At 46.4% G+C, this 11,600-nt stretch overlaps 1 protein-coding gene across 1 annotated transcript in view; it reads left to right on the top strand.

The window, feature by feature from the left end:
* Window positions 1–1,498: 1,498 nt before the first annotated feature.
* Window positions 1,499–11,600, top strand: part of CNOT6L (CCR4-NOT transcription complex subunit 6 like) — a 65,299-nt gene continuing 55,197 nt past the window's right edge. Inside the window, exon 1 of the mRNA XM_075066088.1 lies at window positions 1,499–1,651. Within this exon, the coding sequence (XP_074922189.1) occupies window positions 1,581–1,651 (71 nt within the window). The 5' untranslated portion in view covers window positions 1,499–1,580. The remainder of the gene's footprint in view (window positions 1,652–11,600) is intronic.

The following is an 11,600-nucleotide window of genomic DNA, read 5'->3' as shown; positions in this document are numbered from 1 at the left end:
GTGTGTTTTGTTTTTCTTAGTAAGGGCTATGCACAGAGGTAACTGACCACACTAATTGCAAGAGCAAGGATGCACTGCTCCCAGGAAGAGTCTGTGGGAGGGACAGGAACAGAACCTAGGAGCTCCCCCCCAGTACATGCATGCATGCATATACATAGTAGGATACACCCTCTCTGCATGCACGCACACACACACACACACACAGGGTGTGACACCCACTCCCCCCAGCACACATGTATACCCACAAAACAGGTGGGATACCCCTTCCCCCCAGCACGCACACACAGGCTGCACCTCCTCTCCTACCACAAACACAGGGTTCAGTACCCCATCCTCAGCATAAACACACACACACAGTGCAGTACCCCCTGTCCCTAACACGTGCACATGGTGCGATACCCCAACCCAAGCGCACACATGAAGGTGTGGTATCCCCTCCCCACATCTCTCTCACACTCACACACTATGGTATCCCCTCCCCCTGCACACATACAAGGTATGGTAACCCTCTTCCCGCGCGCACACGCACACACACACAGAGGGTTGGTACCCTTCTCCCACACACACAGAGTGTGTGGTACCCCCCCCACAGGGTGTGGTACCCCTTCCCCCACACGTGCGCACACACACGCACACAGTGTGGTACCCCTTCCCCCATGCACACACACAAACGGTGTGGTACCCTTTCCCTCACACGTGCACACACACACACACAGTGTGGTACCCCTTCCCCCACACGCGCACACACACAGAGTGGGGTACCCCTTCCCTCACGCGCGTGCGCGCACACACATACACACACACAGTGTGGTACCCCTTCCCTCATGCGTGTGCGCACACACACAGTGTGGTACCCTTTCCCTCATGCGCGTGCGCACACACACACACACACACACACACAGTGTGGTACCCCTTCCCCCACACGCGCACACAGAGTGCGGTACCCCTTCCCTCACGTGCATGCGTACACGCACGCACACAGTGTGGTACCCCTTCCCTCACGCGTGTGCACCCGCGCACACACACACACACAGAGTGTGGTACCCCTTCCCTCACGTGCGCGCACACACAGTGTGGACCCTTCCTCACAGCTGTGTGCACGTCGCGCACACACACACACGTGTGGTACCCTTGGCCCACGCGCGCGCGACACACACACACACAAGTCGTGGTACCCCTTCCCCGAGGGGGGGGGGGGGGGGGGGGGGGGGGGGGTAGGGGGGGGGGGTGGGGGGGGGGGGGGGGGGGGGGGGGGGGGGGGGGGGGGGGGGGGGGGGGGGGGGGGGGGGGGGGGGGGGGGGGGTGGGGGGGGTTAACTCCTCCGCCCACACTCTCTCATCACCATCCCACGCGAGGCCCAACTGCCGGGGCGCAGAGCGGGATCCTGTAGGCCAGGCCGGCGGCCGGCGGCGCTGTGCGGAGCGGGAAAAGAAGACAGGGCCCGCCCGCAGCGGGAGGATGCGGCGGAACAGGGCCCCGAGCCCGCCCGTCGTCCCGCCCCGATAATCCCAATATTTATCACCGGCAGCAGGCGCTGCGGCCCGCCCGCCGATCCCCGCGCCTCGGCGGGCCGCTGCTGCATGTATTTGCTGCCCTCCGCGCCGCTTCGCCCAGCCCCGCCGCCCTCGCCAGCCCGGCGCGCTGGATGCGAGTGAGCTGGGCGGGGCGGGGCGGTCGAGCGCGGCCTAACCGACCGAGCGCCTCGAGGCGCGCCCTGAGGCGGCCGGGCCTGTCCCAGCCGGGGCCGCTCAGCCGCCCGCGCGTTAAATAAGGGTCTCCCGCCACGGGGCGGCCGGGCCGGCCATGCGCGGCCCGCCAGCCGGCGCCAGGCTCGTCGCCCGCGCGGCCCCCCAAACCCGCAGCTGCTGGCGCCCGGCTGCCCGCCCCCGTGCGCGCGCGGGTGGGGTAACACGTGGCCCGAGCCTCGGGAAGGCGCTGGATGTGGGGGGTTCCCCCCAGCGCGCCGTGCGGCTCTCCGCAGCGGGGGGGAATCGTCAGCGCTCGCTCCTGCTTGGGGGCCTGGAGTTTCTGTTCAGTGGGGAGAAAGACTGGTTTCCCCCCCACCGCCGCAGCCAAGGCTTGGTCCTGAAAGCTGCTGAGAGCCCTCCCGGGGGGACGAGTGTCAGGTGCTCAGGAACTTTTGGGATCAAGTCCCAGGGCTGTAAAGGTTGTCATTTAACCCTAGGTTTTTATACTGCTTTTACTTTAGTTCAGGGGTAAGCAACCTATGGCATGCGTGCCAAAGGCGGCACTCGAGCTGCTTTTCAGTGGCGTTCACGCTGCTCGGGTCCTGGCCACTGGTCCAAGGGGCTCTGCATTTTAATTTAATTTTAAATGAAGTTTCTTAAACCTTTTAAAAACTTTATTTACTTTACATACAACGATAGTTTAGTTTTATATCATAGACTTATAGAAAGAGACCTTCAAAAAACCCTTAAGATGTATTAGTGTCATGCGAAACCTTAAATTAGAGTGAATAAATGAAGACTTGGCACAGCACTTCTGAAAGGTTGCCGACCCCTGGTTTAATTGGAGGCTGTTGGTCCCATGTGTCTGTCCAGTCAGAAATACAACTTTTAGTAGCTGACACTGCCAGTTGTTATCCATAAAACTGTTTCTAGTGAGACCTCTGACACTTATTTTATCTTCAAGCTTGTTTTGTGATACTAAACCTCATAGGGGACTTCATCGTAACCGGTAATATAGGTTTTCTTAGTTCCTTAGTAAAGAAAGTTTTTAAAAATCTTGTTTTTAAATTGTGTATTTGTGTTGATAAATGCAAAGTAATGCACATTGGAAAACATAATCCCAAGTATACATATAAAATGATGGGGTCCACTCAAGAGAGACATCTTGCAGTCACTGTGGATAGTTCTCTGAAAACATGCTCTTGGCAGTCAAAAAGGTGAACAGAATATTGGGAATCATTAAGAAAGGAACAGATAATAAGACAAAGTTTCATATTGCCTCTTTGTAAATCCTTGGTACATCCACATCTTGAATACTGAGTGCAAATGTGGTCACCCCCTCTCATAAAAGGTATATTGGAATTGGAAAAGGTTCGGAAAAGGGCAACAAAATTATTAGAGGTATGTAACAGCTGCCATGCAAGGAGAGATTAATAAAATTGGGACTTTTCAGCTTGGAAGGGAGACTAAGGGGGGATATGGTAGAGGTCTATAAAATCATGACTGGTGTGGAGAAAGTAAATAAGGAAGTGTTATTTACTCCTCATAACACAAGAACTAGGGGTCACCAAGTGAAATTAATAGGCAGTAGGTTTAAAACAAACAAGTGTTTTTTCACACAGGGCACAGTCAACCTCTGGCACTCCTTGCCAGAGGATGTTGTGAAGGCCAAGAGTATACCAGGGTTCAAAAAAGAACTAGATAAATTCATGGAGGATAGGTCCATCAGTGGCTGTTAACCAGAATGGACAGGGATGGTGTCCCTAGCCTCTGTTTTACAGAAGCTGGAAATGTGTGATGGGCTGGATCACTTGATGATCACCTGTTCTGTTCGGTGCCCCTGGCAGTAGCCACTGTCGGAAGATAGGATACTGGGCTAGATGGACCTTTGGTTTGACCCACTATTGCCGTTCTTATGGTCTTGTGTTGCAATAGCAGCCAGAGGTTAGACACTGTAGAAATATGTGGTAAAAACACAGGTCCTGCTCTATAGAGCTTACCACTGAGGCAGTGACAACTCAGGACAAACAGGTGCGAGGATAAGGTGGCAAAGGAGGAATGTTTTTCACTTAGGCTATGTCTACACTCCAGACTATGTGGACATAATTTATTTCGCTCAGGTGTGTGAAAAACACACCTGAGCGACATAAATAACACTGATATAAGCACTTGTGTGTACAGCACTATGTTGGTGGGAGAACTCCTCCCCCTGACATAGCTTCTGCTGCTTGTGGAGGTGGTTTTATTATGCCGATGGGAGAGGTCCTGTTGGCATAAAATGTCTTCACCAGACGCACCAAAGTGGCGCGGCTGTATTGGTATAGCTGCCGTGCTGTATATATAGACACGGCCTTAGATTAGCTTGCCACTTGCCTACCTCTCATCAGCTTGTAGCGTTTCTGCAGGCACTGTTTTGCGGACATCATGGTTAAAATTGAGTCTTAAGGAGAGATTTGGTGGAGGCTAAATTAGCTACTTTTCAGATTTGTAGGGGGAATTTGTGCCAGGCATGGGAGTGTCAGGGAAGTACACTAACTTCTCACTTAATGTTGTAGTTATGTTCCTGAAAAATGTGACTTCAAGCGAAGCGATGTTGGGTGAATCCAATTTCCCCATAAGAACTAATGTAAATGGGGGGGTTAGGTTCCAGGGAAAAAAATTTCACCAGACAAAAAACTATATATTATATAGATACACACACACACGCTCTATACGTTTTAAACAAACAATTTAATACTGTTCACAGCTATGATGATTGTGAAGTTTGGTTAAGGTGGTAAAGTTAGAGAGTGGAAGGGGGAGGGATTTTTTCCGGAGGATGCCTTGCTGCTAAATGATGAACTAGTGCTCGGCTGAGCCCTCAAGGGTTAACATGTTGTTAATGTAGCCTCTTACACAAGGCAGCAAGAACACAAGGGAGGGGAGACAGCATAGAAGACAGAGACAGACACTTTGTGTGTGCGGGAGAGAGAGAGAGAGAGAGAGGCACATTGCCCCTTTAAGTAAGCTGACCCACTCTTTTAAGTGCACTGTCTTTTTAAGTGGATCAGGAAGTTGAGACCACAGCTGCTGCCCCAAGCTCTCTCTGTCTCGGTCGGTGTTCCCTGCCTGGGGGTAAGCAGGGTGCAGGAGAACACCCTAACATTAGTCTTGTCCCCCCCTGCACAGCAAGCAGGAGTCTCTGGGAGCAGCTCCAAGGCAGAGGGCAGGAGCCGCACATGGTAGTGGGGAGGGAGGGACAGCTGAACTGCTGGCAATTGATAGCCTGCCAGGCGGCTGCAGCACAGGGAACTTAGGGGAGTGGGGAGCTAATGGGGGAGCTGCCGGTCCACCCTGGTTACAAGCCCCCACCAGCTAGCTGCAACGGGCTGCTCTTCCTGAAAGCAGTGGACAAAGCAGGTGGCTACCAAACGACATTAGAAAGGAGCGTTGCGCAACTTTAAACTAGCATGTTCCGTAACTGAACAGCAATGTAATAACGAAACGTTAACTAGGACGACTATAAGTGAGGCTTTACTGTACAGAGATGTTTGTGGGAGAAGTTGACTTATATAGTGCAGAGTGGCAGAGATGGTGAGGTAAGATAGTGGCTCTGGTAATAGGCCTGGTTTCAACTATGAATGTCCCTTAAAGTCATGATAATAAGCACGTTTGATGCTATAAGGAGGAGTGAAATGATGAAATGTAAAGACTTTGGCAGCAGCATTTTGAATTGACTTGAGGATGGCAAAGTTGCAGTAGTCGAGGCTGCAGAAAAAGAGACCTGTTGTATGAAGATGTGATATAGAGGACCTAAATAAGACGTATTGCTTCAGCAGTCAGAAGAGAGCAAATATATATTGCTGTGTTGAAGCAGGTTTTTCTGTTACATAGTTGCATACATACTTGAGTCTTGATCCTGCAAATGCTTAAGCATGTGCTTAACTTAGCATGTGTGAGTACTCTCATTGAAGTCTGCATGAAGTTAATCATGTGCATAAATATTAGCAGGTTATGGGCTTTTGCTAGTTAACATGTACAGATGGCTCTACATGTCCCAGACATCTTTCATATTAGAGAGGTGAATTCTCTCATTTATCCGATTCTCCAGAGCAGCCCACTAGAAGGAATTAGCATCACCTTTAAATGACTAGAGGAACACTGTCAACTAGACCAGTGTTTTCTCAATCTCTGGTCCATGGACCTTTGGGGGTCTGCGGACTATGTCAAAGGGGTCCGTGAAGTGCTTTGACTGAAAACTGAAAAAGAATTCAGCTATATATAGAAACAGTAGATTGCCAAAGGGGTCTGCACCGCCAGTCAAATTATTTTAGGGATCTGCAAATGAAAAAAGGTTGAGAACCACTGACCTAGACTTCAGAAACTTAGATTTTGTAAATAAAATGTTGCAAAACCTAATATGAATAGAAATATTTTCACAAATTTTTAATTAAATGAAGACTCTTCTGTGTAAAGGGATATAACTCGTTAGGTTTTTTTTTTAAAGATTAAAAAAGTAGCTTTGATACTACTCTGCTTCTGAGTTCCTCTGACAGTTTTTGTGCTTGATAACCACATTTTCCACATAGCTGGTTATAAGGCCCACATGAACAGGAAGACAATAACAAGGTAAAACATAAACTAAAACAAACCAATTTTTATCTAACCTTTTAGTTAAAATTATCTTAAATGTTACTTGCCTGAGAATATTTTATCTACTATCACAAAGTTCTTAAAAATTTGACTTGGCTGTCTAAGCATTTGCTGCAGGGTGCCATGATTCCAAACAGTGTTCTTGTGCGTAAAAGCTTGAAAGTTAAATTGACAAAGGCCTTGTGTCATGGTATAATTCCCCACTCTGAACCTTAGCGTCCAAAAGATGGGGTACCAGCATGAATTCCTCTAAGCCAGATTACCAGCTTAGGACCTATAGCGCTGCCACCAACTAGGAGTTCCAGTGCCTGGTACACTCTGGTCCCCCCAAAACCTTGCCCGGGGAACCCCAAGACCCAGACCCTCTGGATCTTAACACAAGGAAAGAAAACCCTTTCCCCCACCGTTGCCTCTCCCAGGCTTCCCCTCCCTGGGTTATTCTGGAAGATCACTGTGATTCAAACTCCTTGAATCTTAAACACAGAGGAAAATGCACCTTCCCCCCTCCTTCTCTCTCCCACTCCCAGACTCTCCCTGAGAGAGACAGTAATCCTAACATAGAGAGAAATTAGCCTCTCTCTCCCCCTTCCCTCCTTTCTCCCCACCGATTCCCTAGTGAATCCAGACCCAGTCCCCTGGGGTCTCACACTAGAATAAAAAAAACAATCAGGTTCTTAAACAAGAAAAACTTTAATTAAAGAAAGAAAAACATAAAAATTACCTTTGTAAATTTAAGATGGATTAGGTACGGGTTTTTTAGCCATAGGCACTGGAATACCTCCCAGCCTAAGTATCCAAGTACAAATTAAAATCCTTTCAGCAAAATACAAATTTGAACTCCTTCCAGCCAAATGCCATTTGCAAATAAAGAAAACAAACATAAGCCTAACTCGCCATCTACCTAGTACTACTAATTTGGAATCTATAAGAACGCTGTAGCAGGAGATTGGAGAGAAACCTGGTTGCACGTCTGGTCCCTCTGAGCCCCCAGAGTAAACAACCACCAAAAACTAACAGCACACACAGAAACTTCCCTCCCTCAAGATTTGAAAGTATCCTGCCTCCTGATTGGTTCTCTGGTCAGGTGACAGCCAGGCTTACTGAACTTGTTAACCCCTTACAGTCAAAAGAGATATAGAGTGTTTGTTCTATTAACTCCTTCTATCTGTTTATGACACCTTGTCTACATGTAAAAAAAAAAAAAAAATTTGGTATAACCCTGCCCTGTATAGACACTCTTATTTCTGTATAATATTGTATTTCTGGATGATCTTTAACCTGTTCCCAAGCATTGTAAAGCTAAATTGAAAAAAGCCACTCTTTTACGAGAACAAGTGTGTCCACACAGGGAGATTATGCCTGCATAACTGAAAACCTCCCTGTGTAAACAACGCCTTAATAAAAGTGATAGCAAACAGTCTAATTTCAGCCCCTGCCACCACTTTAGAGAAATAAAAGCAAAACCAGAAAGCTTCAGTGGCAAAAAGTAAAGTTTTTTTTTACTATTTTTAATAATGAAGTTGCTACTAGTGGCAGAGAGGTTTTTTTCCCTAAGGTCGTTTCTAATTTGGAGGTTCAGGAAATGGACAGTCTCAGTAAGCATGAAGTATGGCCACACACAGATACTACTATGACAGTAGGTTTCACTTTTCTGTTCTGTTCCTTAAAATATGCATTGATAGTGAAATTCTTAAGTTTGCAGTAAAATATGACTCTGATAAAATTCAGCTAATGTTTATCTTGGTTTAATTATTTTACAGTTATAAATTATTATGACTGCAATACTTTACACAAGGTAGTTTAAATGCTGAAACACAAGGGTTCGCTTATATTTGTGGCTTACTTTGTGGTGAAAATAAGTGCAGCAACCTGATCTGATATCCTGTGCTTAGCATTTCTCACTTGCATGGTATATTATGCTTCATACATTTGATTTAATAATTATTCAGTGCAAACAACTCATTAAGAACCCTTAAATCTTCTCTGTTTAGTGCAGCAGAAATTTATTTACTTCCTTCTGTGGCTTTGGTAGTATTGATCGAGAATAGATCAAAATGGAGAAACTTCTATGAATTATTGCCCTTCACTGCTCTTGTAGAGATGACTCCACCGTATACATGACCTGGACTTTCATGTTGAATCTGATTCATCCTAATAAAACCCAGATCAGCTCAGGAATAAGATCTACTTGCCCATTATCTTTCAAGATGATTGAAGATAATAATAAAGTAATGACATTTTGCTTGGGTGTTCAAGGCAGTTTTGCAAAGCTGTATTGACCAATGCCTATCTAGTGTACATTATAGCCAGGAGTTTGTTATAGTGAAAGAGCTCCGCTGGTGGTGGTGGTGAGGGGGGTCGGGGGGGGACGGGACTGGCAACTCCTCCAGGCTCAGCTATGGGGCTCGAGGTGGGATCTGGGGAAAGGGTTCATTATAGCGGAAGGTTCATTATTATGAAGGGCGTTATAGCGAGGGTGTACTGTGGTTTGTAATTGTTACACAGTAGCAGGTGAGGCTCGTAATAGTCCTCTTTGCTTGGGGAGCCCAATATATTTGCATCTCCATTTTGCAGTTTTCTTTTTGTTTTTCATCTATCAGGAATGTTTCCTTTTAGTTTAGTTTTGCAGAATTTAATCTGAAACTCTGAAGGACAATGTGAATAGATAATAGGTATCTTGAGAATCTTCAACTATATTTACCCTGCCTCTGTCCTTGAGGACTGAAACTCTATAATGGTAAGATATGAGTGTAAATATTAATCATCTAGTTGTTAGACAAGAGGTACGTTTGGTGATGGCATAGCTTTTCTGCAGCTGTGGGAGTGTGAAGCTTTACAGCTTCTGTTTGAAAGTTCACGTTGTAGTGTAGACTAAAATTTTGCTTGAGGAAAGTGATAGGTTAGTTTGTTGTTTGCATCCTCAACCTCTTCCACTGTAAGTGGAAACTTGTAAATTTTAGGTTTGCAGAATTTTGTTGTGTGCTAACAGCTGAAGTGGGAGATGGTATAAAACTATTGCTTATTTTGAGTGTTTTTATTTCCTTTGTGTCATATAGTTTTTTATTAACTATTAATTTTTCTATCATAATCTTTACAAAGATAATTAATTTCTTAAGTTTGCCTAGCCCAGCACTGTAGTAATGTCAACATTAACATTAAATTCTCACTTGTTTTTAAAAAAATAAAGCATTTTTCTCCAAGCAGTACCAGGAACTAGAATTGGAAGGGACCTCAAGAGGTCATCTACTCCAGTCCTGTGCACTCAAAGCAGGACTAAGTATTATCTAGACCATCCCTGTTGGGTGTTTGTCTAATCTGCTCTTTAAAATCACCAATGGTGGAGATTCCGCAACCTCCTCCCTAGGCAATTTATTCCAGTGATTAACCACCCTGACAGTTAGGAAGTTTTTCCTAATGCCCAACCTAAACCACCCTTGCTGCAATTTTAGCCCATTCCTTCTTGTCCTATCCTCAGAGGTTAAGAAGAACAATTTTTCTCCCTCCTCCTTGATAACAGTTTTCAAGTACATAAAAGATTGTTAATTGTTCTCTCTGTCTTCTTTTCTGCAGACTAATCAACCCCAATAATCTTCCCTCATAGGTAATGTTTTCTGGACCTTTAATCGTTTTTGTTGCTCTGCTCTAGACTTTCTCCAATTTGTCCACGTTTTTCCTGAAATGTGACGCTCAGAACTGGACACAATATTCCAGTTGAGGCCTAATCAGAGCGGAATAGAGCGGAAGAATTACTTCTCCTGTCTTGCTTTCAATACTCTTGCTAATACGTTCCAGAATGATGTTTGCTTTTTTTTGCAGCAACATTACACTGTTCACTCCTATTTAGTGTATGATCGACTATGACCCCCAAATCCCTTTCCGCAGTACTCCTGCCTGGGAAGTCATTTCCCATTTTGTATGTGTGCAACTGATTATTCCGTCCTAAGTGGAGTACTTTGTTTGCCCTCACTGAATTTCATCCTATTTACTTCATACCATTTCTCCAGTTTGTCCAGATCATTTTGAATTTTAATCCTAAAACTAAGTCGGAGGTGGAGTCTTTTGTAGTAAACTGAGGAGAAACATTAGAGAAAATGTTTTATTTGCACTCTGGCGTTAGTAATTTGTTTTACCCCAAAACAGATTGCGATGGGATCCCTGGGGTACAACCTGAAACTGGGGTACTGCTGTGCCCCCTTTACTCTCCAGCATGGGCTGTCTCTCTGTGCTTTGCTAGTGACAAGCGGCAAACTTCTCCAGGTGCTGTTATCACTTAGCACAACAGCCTGTGGAGCCCCACACCTAGATACATTGTGTGAATGCTCCTGGAGCTACTCATGAATCACACAGAGAAAGGCACCAGCAAATCTTCCAGGACCCCACCTTTGCACTCCAGAAATATATCACCTTGCCCTGGTCAGAAATAAGTTCATTACTCAGTCTGCCCCTTCCTCGATGTGGAGTGGAGACATACTAGGGTGACCACACAGCAAATGTGAAAAATTGGGACGGGGGTGGGGGGTAATACAAGAAAAAGACTCAAAAATCAGGACTGACTCAATAAAATTGGGACATCTGGTCACCCCACGACACACTAGCCCAGGAGTGGCCAATCTGTGGCTCCGGAGCAACATGCGGCTCTTCAGAAGCTAATATGTATAGGCACCGACTCCGGAGCTGGAGCTACAGGCTCCAACTTTCCAATGTGCCGGGGGTGTTCACTGCTCAACCCCTGGCCTTGCCCCCTCTCCACCCCTTCCCGCCCCCTCCCCTGGCCTCCTGCATGCCACGAAACAGCTGATTGGGAGATGCAGGGAGGGAGCAGGAGGCTCTGATTGGCAGGGCTGCATGTGGATAGGAAGCATGGGGGGCGAGGAACTGATGGGGGGCTGCTGACGTATTACTATGGCTCTTTGGCAATGTGCACTGATAAATTCTGGCTACTTCTCAGGCTCAGGTCAGCCACCCCTGCACTAGCCTTTGTAAACTGAACTGAGGTTTCCCAAGCACTTCAACCAGCACATACTGTTTTAGGTAAAATGTAAAACAGATTTATTAATTACAGAAAGATAGATTTTAAGTGAATATAAGTGGTAGGCACAAAAGGTCAGAGATAATTACCAAAGAAAATAAAAGGAGATTGCAGTATTGGAGATCTGTCCTATGCACTGCCACCAAACTCCTGATTGACAGGGTTGTCAGTTTGGCATGCTTGACAAGCATTAAAATGAGGCAGGAGTCTGACAAGGTTAAGGGGAGTACTGTGTGTGCGTGTAACTGGAC

Source organism: Chelonoidis abingdonii, chromosome 5 (genome assembly GCF_003597395.2).
Source record: "Chelonoidis abingdonii isolate Lonesome George chromosome 5, CheloAbing_2.0, whole genome shotgun sequence".
Lineage (NCBI taxonomy): Eukaryota > Metazoa > Chordata > Testudines > Testudinidae > Chelonoidis > Chelonoidis abingdonii.
The sequence above is the reverse complement of the archived record's forward strand: the minus strand, read 5'-3'. Positions and strand labels throughout refer to the sequence as shown.